This window comes from Anomaloglossus baeobatrachus, chromosome 3 (assembly GCF_048569485.1).
Source record: "Anomaloglossus baeobatrachus isolate aAnoBae1 chromosome 3, aAnoBae1.hap1, whole genome shotgun sequence".
Classification (NCBI taxonomy): Eukaryota; Metazoa; Chordata; class Amphibia; order Anura; family Aromobatidae; genus Anomaloglossus; species Anomaloglossus baeobatrachus.
The window spans coordinates 360,644,828-360,661,930 of record NC_134355.1 but is presented as its reverse complement, the minus strand read 5'-3'; the positions used below and the strand labels follow the sequence as shown (position 1 = coordinate 360,661,930).

The following is a 17,103-nucleotide window of genomic DNA, read 5'->3' as shown; positions in this document are numbered from 1 at the left end:
AGAAACTAGGCCTCCGGCAAAGCCGGGGCCTAAATTTGAGCGGCGAGGCCGACGCGCAGGCACCATCGGCGCGGTTCTCGGGCGACAGCTAGAGAACCCGCCGGAAATGCCAATAAATACAGTAAGCACACTCTCCCCAAACAATAAAGTACAGGGACCCCCAAAATATAAACGTCTCAGGTACTTAGCTGCTGAGACGCAGGGCCAGGTCCCTGGGGATGAGTGTTTCGGTCCAGCAGGGTCCTGAAGGGCTGCGGATGGAGACCGGTCTCCTGCCAGGCAGGGAAACCGTGCTGGCTCCCACTTCAAGCCAGAGCCCAGGAGGGATGGTGAAGGAGCTCGGCATGTAAGGCTCCAGCCTTGGAAATCAACCTTACAACACCGCCGACACAGTGAGGTGAAAAGGGACATGCCGGGGTCCAGACGTGGACCCGCACTTCTTCAATCTCATTCCAAAAGGAAAAAATCATATGAGAATGCATGTGTGGATGTATGCCTCCTGAACACAAAGCGATAAACTGGCTGGGTCTGCTCACCAGGGGGTGTATAAGCTCAGAGGGAGGAGCTACACTTTTAAGTGTAGTACTTTGTGTGTCCTCCGGAGGCAGAAGCTAAACACCCATGGTCTGGGTCTCCCAAAGGAACGATAAAGAAAATAAGAATTACATAAAAACTAAATAAGCTGCGATTTTCATTTTGTATTAGAAATACTTGATTTCATAATCACTATTTTTAATACAAAAATAAAAAACCGCGATACCTTCCCTTTAATGTATATTAGACAATTGCATATTTCTGTATAATTTGTTCCTTCTTAAATTATGTATCTATATCGCAAAGTAGACAGTAGATGCGGTCTACTTTAAAAAAAAAAGGAACAGATCATACAGAACCAGCATAGCCATCTTTCACTATGAGACTAGCAAATTGTTCTCTGGCAAGCAGAATTTTTTATTCATTCATACACTACAGTAAATCCAATCTATGTAAACTGACCAAGGTTGCCGATTGGAAATTCTGGGCCATGACAATTTGTACCACTGATATCACCATGGATTTTCATGGGAAATGCATGGCAAATCCACAGCTTTTTCACAAGGCGTATTTACCACAGATTTTTCACTGTGGAATTTCCACAGCAGATTGGGCACTTTAGAAAAGCACCAATCATCAATATATGCCTGCCTATTTTAAGAAAATAATAGGCAACACAAAGGCGCTGCTATATTAGCCTAATTAAAATAATAAAGAAGACTCTCCCTAAGGCCCCCTTCACACGTCCGTGAAAAACACGCACGTGTGTTACGGGCCGTTTTTCGGGTCCGTGTCCCGTTTTTGTGTCCGTTTTTAATGGTCCGTGTGGCACCTGTGTGAATTGCGTATGCTAGCCGTGTTTGTGTGCAGAACGTCCGTGTGTGCGTGTGGAATTAACGTGTATGTGTACGTGTAATGTCCGTGTGTAATGTCCGTGTGTGTGATGCACAATGTCGTTTATAAATGTCGGCTGACAGCAGACAGAGTTACGCGATGAGAATGAACTCGGGTGAACTTCACCCGACTTCATCCTCATACCGCGGCTCTGTCTGTGTCGAGTACTGATTAGCGGTCACCTGTGAAGGATTCACCGGTGACCGCTAATCCCCCGATTGACTGAAGTGTCCCCCCCTCTCTCATACTCACCGATCCCCGATCACCGGCGCTGCACGGCATTCACACGGCTGCGGCGGCTTTTACTATTTTGAAAAAGCCGGCCGCTCATTAAACAATCTCCTATTCCCTGCTTTCCCCGCCCACCGGCGCCTATGATTGGTTACAGTGAGACACGCCCCCACGCTGAGTGACAGGTGTCACACTGCACCCAATCACAGCAGCCGGTGGGCGTGTCTATACTGTGCAGTAAAATAAATAAATAATTAAAAAAAAACGGCGTGCGGTTCCCCCCAATTTTAATGCCAGCCAGATAAAGCCATACGGCTGAAGGCTGGTATTCTCAGGATGGGGAGCTCCACGTTATGGGGAGCCCCCCACCCTAACAATATCAGTCAGCAGCCGCCCAGAATTGCCGCATACATTATATGCGACAGTTCTGGGGCTGTACCCGGCTCTTCCCGATTTGCCCTGGTGCCGTTGGCAAATCGGGGTAATAAGGAGTTATTGGCAGCCCATAGCTGCCAATAAGTCCTAGATTAATCATGTCAGGCGTCTATGAGACACCTTCCATGATTAATCTGTAAGTTACAGTAAAAAAACACACACACCCGAAAAAATCCTTTATTTGAAATAAAAAACACACACAAATTCCCTCATTACCAATTTATTAACCCCGACAAACCCTCCATGTCCGGCGTACTCCACAGACCTCCAGCGTCGCGTCCAGCTCTGCTGCATGGAGGTGACAGGAGCAGCAGAAGACACCGCCGCTCCGGTCACCTCCACACAGCAAATGAGGTGAGTAGCGCGATCAGCTGCTGTCAGTCAGGTAACTCGCGGCCACCGCTGGATCCAGCGGTGGCCGCGATTAACCTCAGTGACAGCAGCTGATCGCGCTACTCACCTCATTTGCTGTGTGGAGGTGACCGGAGCGGCGGTGTCTTCTGCTGCTCCTGTCACCTCCATGCAGCAGAGCTGGACGCGACGCTGGAGGTCCGTGGAGTACGCCGGACATGGAGGGTTTGTCGGGGTTAATAAATTGGTAATGAGGGAATTTGTGTGTGTTTTTTATTTCAAATAAAGGATTTTTTCGGGTGTGTGTGTTTTTTTACTGTAACTTACAGATTAATCATGGAAGGTGTCTCATAGACGCCTGACATGATTAATCTAGGACTTATTGGCAGCTATGGGCTGCCAATAACTCCTTATTACCCCGATTTGCCAACGGCACCAGGGCAAATCGGGAAGAGCCGGGTACAGCCCCAGAACTGTCGCATATAATGTATGCGGCAATTCTGGGCGGCTGCTGACTGATATTGTTAGGGTGGGGGGCTCCCCATAACGTGGAGCTCCCCATCCTGAGAATACCAGCCTTCAGCCGTATGGCTTTATCTGGCTGGCATTAAAATTGGGGGGAACCGCACGCCGTTTTTTTTTAATTATTTATTTATTTATTTTACTGCACAGTATAGACACGCCCACCGGCTGCTGTGATTGGGTGCAGTGTGACACCTGTCACTCAGCGTGGGGGCGTGTCTCACTGTAACCAATCATAGGCGCCGGTGGGCGGGGAAAGCAGGGAATAGGAGATTGTTTAATGAGCGGCCGGCTTTTTCAAAATAGTAAAAGCCGCCGCAGCAGTGTGAATGCCGTGCAGCGCTGCGCCGGAGATCGGGGAACGGTAAGTATGAGAGAGGGGGGGAAACTGACCGACAGACTGTGAGAGAGGGACAGACAGACAGAGAGACCGACAGAGAGACAGAGAGACTGACCGACGGACTCAGAGAGATTGACCGACATACACAGAAATAGAAAGAATAGCCGACATCACTAGAAATAAAAACACCAAACGGACACGGACTATAGGTATATGCATACGTGTTTACTAACGTGTGTGCACATACCCATAGACTTTCATTGTGTCCACGTGTGCGTGCTCCGTGCAGATAACGGACATGCATCCGTGCCAAACGCAAACACATACGGATCACGGACACGCACACACGGACAGAATGAAATAACGGACGTGTGACCACAATCATAGATTAACATTGGTGCACGTTTGGCCGTGTCTCCGGTATATACGGAAACGGACCAAACACGCACGTGTATCACGGACGTGTGAAGGGGGCCTAAAGCAGAAGTCTCAACCTAAAGTCGTCACTGCCCCCTATAGCTCATGTTTTTAGGGTCTCCTTATTACAGAGGTGATAGAATTCTCAACGGTTCAGAAATTGTCACAGGTTCTCTATAGGGTTTCCACAAGTCATGACTTGTTGGATGCGTTGAGGAAACCTAAGGTGTTTGATACTAAAATATAGATTTAGACAGAGGTCCACACATTAATGGCTAACAATTTAAAGCGTTAAAAGGATATAATACACATCCTGACATCTCTACAGGATCTTATTTCAACTGTACCTCTTTGAGCTCGTTCCGGTTCATGTTGTCCAGATGTATTTTTGTCCAATACTTGTCAAGCAATGAAGCATGGCTGCTCTGTGGTCTGTAACATGATCCAGAACTGGAGGTAAGTAACCTAGAAGAAAAAAACAAACAAACATTTTCTGGAGGCAGTTCCTTTGGTGTCTTGTTAACCCACTTATGCAAGGTACAAGAAATGCAATCAATTTAGTGAGGACTACAGAAATATAGCCATTGTTGTCTACTGTATCCAAGTACTTAAAGAGGACCTGACACCAAGTCAAAAATAGGCCACTTTGAACTTATTTTATTCCAGCTGCTCACACAATTTATTTTTTTTCCCAAATCCACCATCGTAGACAAGAAATATGTGCCTTTCAATTGAATGCTACTCTTTATGGTCCCTTCCTAAGGGGAGCAGCTTAAAGACATTACCCCAGAGCATGCTGTGAGCAATGCCCCCTTGGTGATGACCCTAAAAACTACCACCAAATAAAAAGACCCATTACTCGGGAACCGTATAGTGGATTAAGGCTGGGGCCATATGGCAACTTTGGCTACAATGTGACCAAAGTTCATTCTGTGTTGCTGCTATATCATAGCGCCGTACAAGTGCAAGGGGCCACATTGCAACCCAAGTGTACCGAGACCGCAAGAAGTAAGTCGCAAGAAGTCCAACTGCATTGTATTTTTTTTAAACTTGATTGGCACAGTAGCCCAGGGGTCACTATGCTAGCCCATTTATATGTATTGAGCTGCGATGAAGCAGCAACACCTAAAGAACGACGGTTGGGGCCAAAGTTAATGTGTAACCCCCTAAAATGAAATACTCATTGGTGCAACACAAACTAAATAGTAGTAAAACGTGGCCTCTTTTGATCTGGTGACAGGTGCTCTTTAATATATATATACTTAATTAATTAAACCATAAACCAAAGACATCTGAACACGATTGCATATACTGTACTAACGCTGTTGAAGAAAGAAAAAAAAAGAACCATGGATTCCTAACCTTCTAGTAGCAAATAGCTGAAAACCTGGAGACACTTTGATGCAGTCACCTCGTCCAGGAATAAGGAGCTGGCCATTTTCCAAAACCGAGATTAACACGGATATCTGTGAGAACAAATTGAGACATACACAACAAAAGCTGGTACCAGTCATCGAGCGATGATAAAGGAACAAGGTTTTAAAAACTCACATAACACCCAAAAAGCCTCACGAGGAACATAGCATAGGAACAACACTCACAGTCGCTGATACTTATTGTGCTATAATAAAGCACTTATATAGCCATAAATCATTTTTTGCTTTACCCATATTATACCATTAGTACCACAGAACATATTCAAAAAATATGACATAATCAAGCTTTAGTCAACATTATATACAAGACATTTCCTTACGACGTCAAGTGGCGCATAATCAATGTCCTCTAACAAAATCCAGTGGCCATTGGCAACAGCTTGTGTTAAAGTTCCCGGTTGCCACACAAACTCTCCTGGTATATCGGTGCAACGATACATCCCAAGCAACATCTAAAGAGGGAGAGTGGAAAAGAAGAAAATGATATGTTATGGATTAAAGTCATCTTACACAGCTGAGGTCTACTGACTTGTCTACAGTGCAAAAACAAGGAAGAAAAAACATGCCCAACACTAAAAGGTGTTTGTGCAGACATTACAATAAAACTGTAATGGACTAGATAACTACTAATGATGAGCACGCATGCTCACCACTGCTCGTTACTAGATTGGGCACTGGGAGACTAAAAATGCTCAAGTTTCTTATTGACTTCCATTACTTGGTGCTCAATGCGTGCAAGAGAAACCCGATGCATCATCGAGTAACAAGCAGTAGCAGTCAAGCTTGCCCATCACTAGTCACTATACAAACACTTGACAATTTTACGTGGCGTGAAGGAAGATTAAAGGTGCTGTCTGGTCTAAAATGATAAGTCTGCAGTCACTATGTGACTGCAGACATATGAATCCTCCCAGCACACGCACTGTGAGGATTCTTCGGTTCCCGAGTCGGGAGTGCACGTGACTGCAATTGTGCGATATGCATGTTCCGAACAGAACCAGAGTAGTGGGTATGGCCTCATTCAACACAAATGCATTGGCAAGGCCGCGCCCACTTGACAGCCACACCTACTAGTCTGACACGCCCACTAGACAGGTTTTGGCTGGAAGGAACACGCATATTGCACAACTGCAGTCATGTGAACACAGTTCCCAGCTCAGAAACCAGCGAATCTTCGCAGTGCACAAGTGGTGTCAATATGATCAAGGGGTGCCTTGCGGATCCAGGATGTTCCATCAGTTTGGAATTTCCTTTTACTTATATCCACTGTGGATGATCATTATGCTCACTATACATTTTTACATGTCAGCCTGCACAATCCCCTAGCACTTTTGTGCAACATTTCACTGTTTGACATTTAGGTGATTTTTCTTGTGGTCATTCGTATCCCTCCCTATTTCTTGTTGGCGTATTTATTTATCCATTTCCATATGCACATGCACTTTGCAGTGTTTCATTTCATATAATACGGCTTCATTTACCCTTACCACCTGCTTGCACTTTACGCCATCTTGTGGACTCGCTCAGTATTGCAATCGCATTCACTTTGCACTGCCTCATTCTATGGAACATTACTAACATTTTTCCATCTGTTTGCATTTTAATTCCATTTTGAGGATCTTGTTGCATGTCCCATGTTTACAAAAGGTTTTTTCCACTGTGATTCATCTTTTCAGGCCCCTTATATATACTTAATGTGTAATAATTATTTTTTGCATGTATCTTGTTATTGCTTCTCCATGAACAACGTTTTGTGATCTGGTTTAAGTGACCTCGCTTTTATTTTTTGTTTTATATATTTTTCTTCAATAAAAATATACATTTTGTTTTCATTTTTGGCTCAATACTCTTTTCTTGTGTAGGTTATTATTTAATTGGAGTAGGGCCTACTCCTTATTCTCAGTGGCCATTTTAGGTCATCTTTTCCGACATTGAACTACTTTGCTTGTAAACAAGATGCACCCAAAAGTGCCAGAACCTATAATTAATATGGGTCCGATAACTCTAAGGTCACCAAATTAGCAGCACTCTTTCTATAGCCATTAAACACTTTTATGGATAAAGATGTGTTTTATTCCCTGTCCACTGGTGAAGCCTCATTAGCCAACCCTTCCAATTATTAGTAGTCCTTACCTTGCTGTCAGTCTGATCCCCAAGCTGAACCTTCAATAAATCAGGCGCTTTCAGGCGTCCTGTAACCCTGGCCAAGTGCTCGACCAGAGCAGTTTTCCCACATCCTATGGGTCCTTCCAAAAGTACAGCATTCTGATAGGAGACTGCATGAGCAAGACTCTGGAGACTTCTACAAGTGGTCTCCACCAACACAAGCGGATTACCATTCATTCCCTGTACAAGGACAATCAGACAAGTAGGTAGGTTAGAAAAAAGAAAAAAAGAGAAATAATTAAGGTCTGAAAATATTCTAAAGGTTGTGTGTTTGTGTGTGTGTGTGTGTGTGTGTACTGATGGCAGTATACACACTTTTCACCATCGTGGCACACAGAGAATAACAGTTTTACAGAGTTTCCTTACATTCCCATTTAATAAATTATTACAAGTTCTAGAAATCTAAATGTTATTTTTTTTTATTAATTTTCTTAAATTTTAGTGAGTCCTACAGTACAGGACACAGAGATAAGGAATATCTATCCCAACTCTGGAGAACATGTCAGGTGTGCATTGCATTAGTTCCCGGATACTGGCACTGCATGTGAATTGGAGACTTGCTGCCATATTATTTCATTCAGTAATGAAAGTCAATTAGTGGGGTAGGTAGCAATAATACATCTTGTGATCCATACACCGTCAGGAGGCCATTCTAACAAAAATGGATTGTACAAAAATGTACAACCTAAAGGGAAAAAAAAAAAACAACAAAACTTAAAGAAATATGTATATTTATGCATCTGGAGGGGAGAGGGGCTGGTGAGGTTACACCTACAGATATCTGCCAGGTCTCACTGCTATTGTGTGATGAAAGATCTAGATTTACAGCATAGTGGTGATAGAGGGGTTATCCTGTACCTCTTCTGCTTCAGACGGCGAGACATGCTGCTGATGGTGGCAGTTTTCCAGGTCTCATTGATGCTTGTTCTATGTAATATGAATGATACCTGATGGCGTACATAAGGCATGCTAAGACCTGGATATCGTCAGTCAGCACCACCCTAGCAGTGCCTATTCCCTAACAATTCAGAAGTGAGGCATGCCGAATAACCCCCTGGCATCACAATTGCTTTGACATTTACATTTTTGACTGTGAAGATAAATCGAAAAATGACTTAAGATACTGGTTTGATCTGCATCGTTTTCAAGTGATCCATGCATTAGTTACCTGCATTTTTTTAGGAAGTGTTATTCCACAGATAGGTACAACATGTGAACTCAAGTCACCAGACATAATTTGTCCCTGTGTGTATTGTTTAGTTCCGTCTTTATTCCACAATGAAATGTCCAGATTGGTTAAAAGGAGCCCGTGCTCTACGTTCTGGCTATGAAGCTCGTCTAGCAATCTGAAAGAACAAGCGCTATCATTAGAGAGGTCTACTTGAGAAAGTGTAATATGAGTGATGACGTCAGACAGGTACGTACTGGAGTTTGAAGTTTATCAGTTCATCTGTACCAAACAACTTCTTCAGAAAGGTCTGCCTGTTCTCATCCGACATACACGTTACCAGAGCCAAGCAATGAGAAGTGTACCTAAGAAGAAAATAGATTTATCATGAATACTTCATGCAATAAAATTACTTGTATCATAATGGATTATTCACACACTAGATTTGTAAAAAAAAATAAATTAGTGACTTCTGAAATTAAAGTGACAGTCATTTTATAAAAATATTTATACACTATAGGCACGGCATATATGGCTATGTGCCCACGGGAAATTAAACCTGCGGCTTTATCTGCGGAAAATCCGCAGATTTTCTTGATTTTCCAGATAAATCCGCAGGTTTCAGCATGTAGAGACACTCCCCATGTTATCCTATGGGACATGGGGAGTGCTGTGTCCATGCTGCGGATACGTGCGGCTATGGATGTCCTGCAGCCGCACGTAATTGCATGTCAATTATTTCAGCGGAATTACCTGCGGAAATCCCGGCCCTCCATTATGGAGATAGAGGCCGGGACTTCCGCAGATAAGCCGCACGAATGCCCGCATCTTTACAGCAGCTATTTTACTGTAGTACTGCAGCTATAAAAAGCTACGGATTCCGGCGAGCAGCTGCGGGAAACCTGCGAATGTACCTGTGGCTGTACCTGCGGATATATCCGTAGGTACAAACTTCCGTGGGCACATAGCCTAAGGGTCTACACACCGCTCTGTGCGAGTGCACACCCAGAGACTTATCATTGAACTCATACACTACTGTGTGCACGTAGTTCTTACAGGCACAGTAGACTTCAGATCTATGTTTTGACTCATTTATAGGATTCCAGATCCTTAGACCTTCATAAATGAGAAAACTCTGAAGTGCCTCCCATATATTAAAAAAAAAACCTAAAATGTCCTTTAAATGTAAACAATCCATTGAGAAACATCATCCAGGTAATTCACCGTATTTTTTGCTTTATAAGACGTACCGGATTATAAGAAACACCCGAAATTTAGAGATGGTAAAAGGGGTCAGTCATACTCCGGTGGTGTATTACCGGGAGCAGGTGGAAGCAGTGGAGCGAGGTCACAGGAGGCAGGGGTGGTGGTGGAGTAGGGCGCTGCTGCAAGCGCTGCAGTGGGGGCTGTGCTGGCTGCATGAGGCAAGGCGGTGCGGCAGGTGAGATGCTCTGTGGGCGGTACGGGTTTGTGCTGGCGGCGGGCGCCGTGGTGGTTGTATCACAGATGCGCTGTCGACTGTGCAGGCTTCAAAGAAATGGCACCTGGAGTCGGCGTGTGCAAAGATTGATCTCTCTGCTCAATAACAAGCAGAGATCTCATCTGCGCATGCACCACCTCCAGGCACCATTTTCTTTAAGTTCGCTGATGGGAGAAAAATGGGCCGGAGGCGGCGTGTGCGCAGATGAGATCTTGAGCTGAAAGCTCCATCTGCCCACGCGCCGACTACGGGCGCATTATTTGAAGCCCGCACTGACAACAGAGCATCTCACCCACCGCATCGCCCTGCTCTACACAGCCCACACTGCAGCCAACATAGCCCCTCACTGCCCACAGAGCATCTAACCCGCTGCAATGCCCTGCCTTGCACAGCCAACACAGCCCCCACCGCAGCCAGAGCCAGGACAGTGCCCATTCTCCACCTCCTGGTAAGATACATTCCCAATAAAAGATACAATTTTTGGTAGGAAAAGTGTGTCTTATAATCTAAAGAAAATGGTATATGTATATATTTTCTGTAATTCATCGGTATATTATCATTTTCATGTGTGTATATATTTTTTAAATAAAAGTCAACTCACCATCGAACCGCAAGATCATGACTTTTCAGCAAAGGCACACAGACACTCCAGTCCCACATTTCCCTGAAGGAAAGCTCATCTTGTTGCAGAAATCGGTAAGCGGCTTCCATTAGGTCTCGCAGCTTCATTCGTCTACGTCCATAACGAACTGTGCTGGAGTCACAGCTCTCTAAGAACAGTCTATTGAACACCGGAGGAGCACTCTGAAAATATCGAAGTGCAAACCTGTGCAGATGAAAATAAATGAGAAAATAAATGAAAATAACTGGCTTCAAATCATATGATCTAAATCATTCGGAGTTCACTTTCCACATCCATAAAATCATGCATTTTAGTGTTCATATTATGGCTCCGACAATCCGGCCTCCAAGTCATTCAACCAAGCTTAGATTAGAGTTCAATGCCGAGGGAAAATCAATTCATTAGAAACGTGAGGTTGGGGTCGTTGTGGCTGCCGCATCCTATGGTCTTGCCCTGCATTTTATACCACTTGTAAAAGATGCCAGAATTGAACATTTCATTCCACAATTCGTACAATGCATTTTTCAAGTCTTATTGAGAAGCCGGTTGAAAAAGCGACTGGTATAGAAACACTGCATCGTCACCAACAATTTTACAGAACCCAAAAAAAGCTTCCAGAAAATGTAAAAGGTTTAGGATTCAGGACAAAAAGCATAAATTAGGTTTGTTTTCTTTTAAAGGGAACCCGTCAGCAGAAATTTTGCACTAAACCTAAAAGATTCCCCCTCTGCAGCTCGTGTGCTGCATTCTAGCAAGGTTCCTGTTGTTATTGGGCCCCATATTAGACCAAAATAAAGACTTTATAAAGTGTTACCTTTTTGTATGCAAATCTTGTTAATTGTACACGGAGGCGGGCTCTCTGGTGGCCGTTAGTCTGCCTCCTGCCGCTTTACGCCATCCCCCATCGCTCAATTTCATACCTCAGGACGCCGCCCAGTGCGCCCGAGGTCTCGCACATGCGCCGTGCCACTCTAGCGGGACTGCACTGTGCACAGTGTGACCGCTGGTGACGTGTTGAGCAGGCGTGAGATTATGGGCGGCGCTGTGATTTTCATCAGCAAGTACCCGCCCATAATCTCGTGCCCGCGCTTTCCCCTCTGCCTCCACCGTTCTGCGCAAGCGCTGGCCAGATGAACCCACGTCACCTCCTACCAAGCGCTGGCCAGATGAACCCACGTCACCTCTTACCAAGCGCTGGTCAGATGAACCCACGTCACCTCTTACCAAGCGCTGGCCAGATGAACCCACGTCACCTCTTACCAAGCGCTGGCCAGATGAACCCACGTCACCTCTTACTAAGGTAAGAGGTGACGTGGGTTCATCTGGCCAGCGCTTGCGCAGAACGGTGGAGGCAGAGGGGAAAGCGCGGGCACGGGATTATGGGCGGGTACTTGCTGATGAAAATCACAGCGCCGCCCATAATCTCACGCCTGCGCAACACGTAACCAGCGGTCACACTGTGCACAGTCCCGCTAGAGTGGCACGGCGCATGCGCGAGACCTCGGGTGCAATGGGCGGCGTCCTGAGGTATGAAATTGAGCGATGGGGGACGGCGTAAAGCATCTGGAGGCAGAATAACGGTCAACAGACAGCCTGCCCCCGTGTACGATTAACAAGATTTGCATACAAAAAGGTCCCACTTTATAAAGTATTTATTTTGGTCTAATAGGGGGCACAATAACAACAGGAACCTTGCTGGAAAGCAGCCCAGGAGCTGCAGAAGGGGAATCTTTTAGGTTTAGTGCAAAATTTCTGCTGACAGGTTCCCTTTAACTGAAGTGACAACAAGATAAGGGTGAAGACAAAACTAAAGAAAAGAAAAAACCCCACAGAATTACATGTTTACCATGTAGCTTTTACTTATTTTACTTAAAATGAAAAAATAAGCATCTCCTGTTTATCACATCAATGCAGACCCAAGTGTCTCCTGCCTCCTCAGTATGAAATCTCAGCAGTTACCTGTCATTCACAGACTGGAGGTGGAGGGGCCAGGGAATCAAAGACAGGGAGGAGAAGACCCAGTATACACTCTGGCCCATGTGCTAAGAAAGCTAATTATCAGAAAATTTCAAATGGAGAATAAAGAAAAACCGAAGCAGAATTCTTCACCAAAGGTAACAGTTTAATCCATATTACAATGCCATCACAGTCATGTATTTACCTTACATTACAAAATCCTGCAGATAGGCTCTCTTTAAATTGCCATCACCACCACACAGGGCCAACGTGGCTACTCCTGATATAGGCATTAGGCAATGTCAATAGTATATAGGGAGATAAATTCTTATTTGGACACTTATTTGTAAATAAGTAGAGTTGAGCGAGTACCTAACTATTTGTACTTGATATACTCATAACAAGTACTGTCTAATACTCGCGTATTTGTTTCGAATAGCGTGTGCAATGCAATGCCACACCAACAAACATAAGTATATCTACAAATTAGCAAAAGAATGGCTTCACAAAAGATCAGAGCTTTGGAATGGTCATGCCAGAGCCCAGAATTAAGTCCAATTCAAAACCTGTGAGTGACCTGAAGAGGGCTGTACAGAGGCGATGCCCTTAGAATAGGACAGATATGATGCACTACTGCAAGGAAGAGTGGGCAAAGATTGCCAATTCTAGATGTGCCCTGCTGAAAGACTCCTATCAAAGAACGCTGAATGTTGTCATGAATTCAAAGGGTGCTTCAGCACAGTATTAGTTTAAAGGGGACCTGTCAGCAGGTTTTTACACCCCAATGTAAGGGCATCACAGTAAAGTACTTGTAATGATGATTACTTCCATACCTTTATATTATAGGTTAGTGTTTCTGTTGTCTCATTCATCAGGTCACAGAGAAGAGTGACCTGTCAATCACTGACAGGCAGCCAGCTTTGGGACAATAAGGACGGAGAGCAGCTGTAGTCTGTAAGTGCAGGTCAGGCGCCATGCACTTTTAAGCTCATGTGCATAAGGATCCACTGACAGATTGAGATACATTGGAGACACAGATTTATGAAGGAATGGAGATAACCATAATTACAGGTGCTTTAGTGCGATGATCTTACTTCGGGGTCTAAGAAGCCGCTGACAGGTTCTGTTTATGGATGTACATACCACTGTAACCACACTATTTTACTTCTTTATTATTACTTTTCCCACCCGAAAAGATTTTAGCTTATGTTTTCAATAGAATAAAGGTGGAAAAGATTCTGAAATGATTCTTTTACATGATAATTATCTGGCATTTTATAAGGGGTGTATAGACTTGATAAATCCATTGTAAGTAGAGTTGAGCGAGTAGCTAACTATTTATACTCGCTATACTCATAACGAGTACTATCTACTACTCGTGTATTCATTCCCATTAGCATGTGCAATGCAAGTCAATGGGGAAAAACTCGCAATGTAACGAGTAACCCGAATGTCGTACTATTCGTGCGAGTAGCAAATAGTGCAGCATTTGGGTTACTCGTTACTTTGCGAGTTTTTCCTCATTGACTTGCATTGCACACAATATTCGGAATGAACACGCGAATAGTACACAGTACTTGTTATGAGTATAGAGAGTATAGTTAGCTACTTGCTCAACTCTAATCGGAAAGGTCCCGTCACACACAGAGATAAATCTTTGGCAGATCTGTGGTTGCAGTGAAATCATGGACATATTGTTCCATTTGTACACAGCCACAAACCTGGCACTGATTGTCCACAATTTCACTGCAACCACAGATCTGCCGCAGATTTATCTGTGTGTGTGACAGGACCTTAAGTCATTACATTAGCAATTCTAGTCAAAACTCAAGCTAGCATTCAGAGTTATTACAGATACTTACGGAAGTACATCGGGGTGATTGGCAACCAGTCGGCTCATAGCCACACATAGCCTCTCATGAAGATCATGGTTCACCTGACCTCCGGCTTTAATACATTCTGCATTTCTCTCCAGAAGATCTAAAAGCAAAGGTCGAACCTGTCGTCCAATCAAAAGGGTATATTCCTTGTCCAAGAGCAATTGCGCTAGCAAGGTCAAAATGGATTCTCTGTCCTTTGGAGTCCATGCCTGAAAGACAGAAAAAACATTTCAGTAAGTCACATTACTATGAATCTGAGTAATATAGCCCCCATATGCTTCAGAAGACGTGTATGACCAAAAAAGATTCAATTCTATGTTTTATTGACTTTTTCAGTTTACCTGTGTGAGTAACTCCTTTTGATATATTTCCACACTAGCCAAAAGAGCACACATAGAACAGTGATAAGTCCTTTTTAACTCAATATTTAGCTATACATTCAACCTACAAAGGATTTTCTAAAAAAAAAAAAAAAAAAAAAAAAAAAAAAATGTATTAACCCTTTAGTGACGGAGCTAATTTTCACCTTAACCCCTTCACCCCCGGCCACTAAAACACCCTAATGACCGGGCCATTTTTTGCAATTCTGACCAGTGTCACTTTGACAGGTTATAACTCTGGAACGCTTCAACGGATCCTGGCGATTCTGAGATTGTTTTTTCGTGACATATTGTGCTTCATGTCAGTGGTAAATTTAGGCCGATATTTTTTGCGTTTATTTGTGAAAATTTAGGAAATTTGGCGAAAATTTTGAAAATTTCGCAATTTTCAAACTTTGAAAATTTATGCCCATAAATCTGTGAGATATGTCACACAAAATAGTTACTAAATAACATTTCCCACTTGTGTACTTTACATCAGCGCAATTTTCGAAACAAATTTTTTTTCCGTTAGGAAGTTAGAAGGGGTCAAAGGTCATCAGCAAATTCTCATTTTTCCAACAAAATTTACAAAATAATTTTTTTAGGGACCACATTACATTTGAGGTGACTTTGAGAGGCCTAGGTGACAGAAAATACCCAAAAGTGACCCCATTCTAAAAACTACACCCCTCACACTGCTCAAAACCACATCCAATAAGTTTATTAACCCTTTAGGTGCTTCACAGGAACCAAAGCAATGTGGAAGGAAAAAATGAAAATTTTACTTTTTAACACAAAAATGTTACTTTAGCCATAAAATTTTCATTTTTACAAGGGAGAAAAGAGAAAGTACACAATACAATTTATTGTGCATGTTCTCCTGAGTACGCTGATACCCCATATGTGGTAAAAATCAATTGTTTGGGCGCACGGCAGAGCTCGGAAGGGAAGGAGCGCCATTTGAATTTTTGAACGCAAAATTAGCTGCACTCATTAGCAGACGCCATGTCGGGTTTGAAGACCCCCTGAGGTGCCTAACCAATGGAGCTCCCCCACAAGTGACCCCATTTTGGAAACTAGAGCCCTCAAATAATTTTTCTAGATGTTTGGTGAGCACTTTGAACCCCTGGGGGCTTCACATAAGTTTATAGCGTTGAGCCGTGAAAAGAAAAAAAATTTTTTTTTACCACAAAACGGTTGCTTCAACTAGGTAGCTTTTTTTTTCACAAGGGTAACAGGAAAAAATGCACCATAAAATGTATTGTGCATTTTCTCCTGAGTACGCAGATACCTCATATGTGGTGGAAATCAAATGTTTGGACACACAGCAGTTCTCGGAAGGCAAGGAGCGCCATTTGAATTTTTGAGTGCAAAATTAGCTGCACCTGTTAGCGGACGCCATGTCGGGTTTGAAGACCCCCTGAGGTGCCTAAACAATGGAGCTCCCCCACAAGTGACCCCATTTTGGAAACTAGAGCCCTCAAATAATTGTTCTAGATGTTTGGTGAGCACTTTGAACACCTGGGGGCTTCACAGAAGTTTATAGCGTTGAGCCGTGAAAAGAAAAAAAATTTTTTTTACAACAAAACGGTTGCTTCAACTAGGTAGCTTTTTTTTTCACAAGGGTAACAGGAAAAAATGCACCATAAAATGTATTGTGCATTTTCTCCTGAATACGCAGATACCTCATATGTGGTGGAAATCAAATCTTTGGACACACGGCAGTGCTCGGAAGGCAAGGAGCGCCATTTGAATTTTTGAATGCAAAATTAGCTGCACTCATTAGCGGACGCCATGTGGGGTATGAAGACCCCCTGAGGTGCCTAAACAATGGAGCTCCCCCACAAGTCACCCCATTTTGGAAACTAGAGCCCTCAAATAATTTTTCTAGATGTTTGGTGAGCACTTTGAATACTTGGGGGCTTCACAGAAGTTTATAGCGTTGAGCCGTGAAAAGAAAAAAAATTTTTTTTACCACAAAACGGTTGCTTCAATTAGGTAGCTTTTTTTTTCACAAGGCTATCAGGAAAAAGTGCACCATAAAATGTATTGTGCATTTTCTCCTGAGTACGCAGATACCTCATATGTGGTGGAAAGTAATTGTTTGGGCGCATGGCGGGGCTCAGAAGAGAAGGAGCGCCATTTGACAGCAAAATTGGTTGGAATCATTAGCGGACGCCATGTCACGTTTGGAGACCCCCTATGGTGCCTAAACAGTGGAGCTCCCCCACAAGTGACACCATTTTGGAAACTAGAGCCCTCAAATAATTTTTCTAGATGTTTGATGTGCACTTTGAACACCTGGGGGC

At 43.6% G+C, this 17,103-nt stretch overlaps 1 protein-coding gene across 2 annotated transcripts in view; it reads right to left on the bottom strand.

Annotated features, from left to right (window-relative positions):
- MDN1 (midasin AAA ATPase 1) overlaps positions 1-17,103 on the bottom strand; it is a 585,757-nt gene that overhangs the window by 503,964 nt on the left and 64,690 nt on the right. For both annotated transcript variants that reach the window (XM_075340129.1, XM_075340130.1), the window contains exons 2-9: positions 14,415-14,641; positions 10,576-10,800; positions 8,752-8,859; positions 8,495-8,672; positions 7,294-7,506; positions 5,481-5,612; positions 5,087-5,190; positions 4,072-4,189 (exon numbers count right to left, since the gene is read on the bottom strand). In XM_075340129.1, the coding sequence (XP_075196244.1) occupies positions 4,072-4,189; positions 5,087-5,190; positions 5,481-5,612; positions 7,294-7,506; positions 8,495-8,672; positions 8,752-8,859; positions 10,576-10,800; positions 14,415-14,641 (1,305 nt within the window). The remainder of the gene's footprint in view (positions 1-4,071; positions 4,190-5,086; positions 5,191-5,480; positions 5,613-7,293; positions 7,507-8,494; positions 8,673-8,751; positions 8,860-10,575; positions 10,801-14,414; positions 14,642-17,103) is intronic.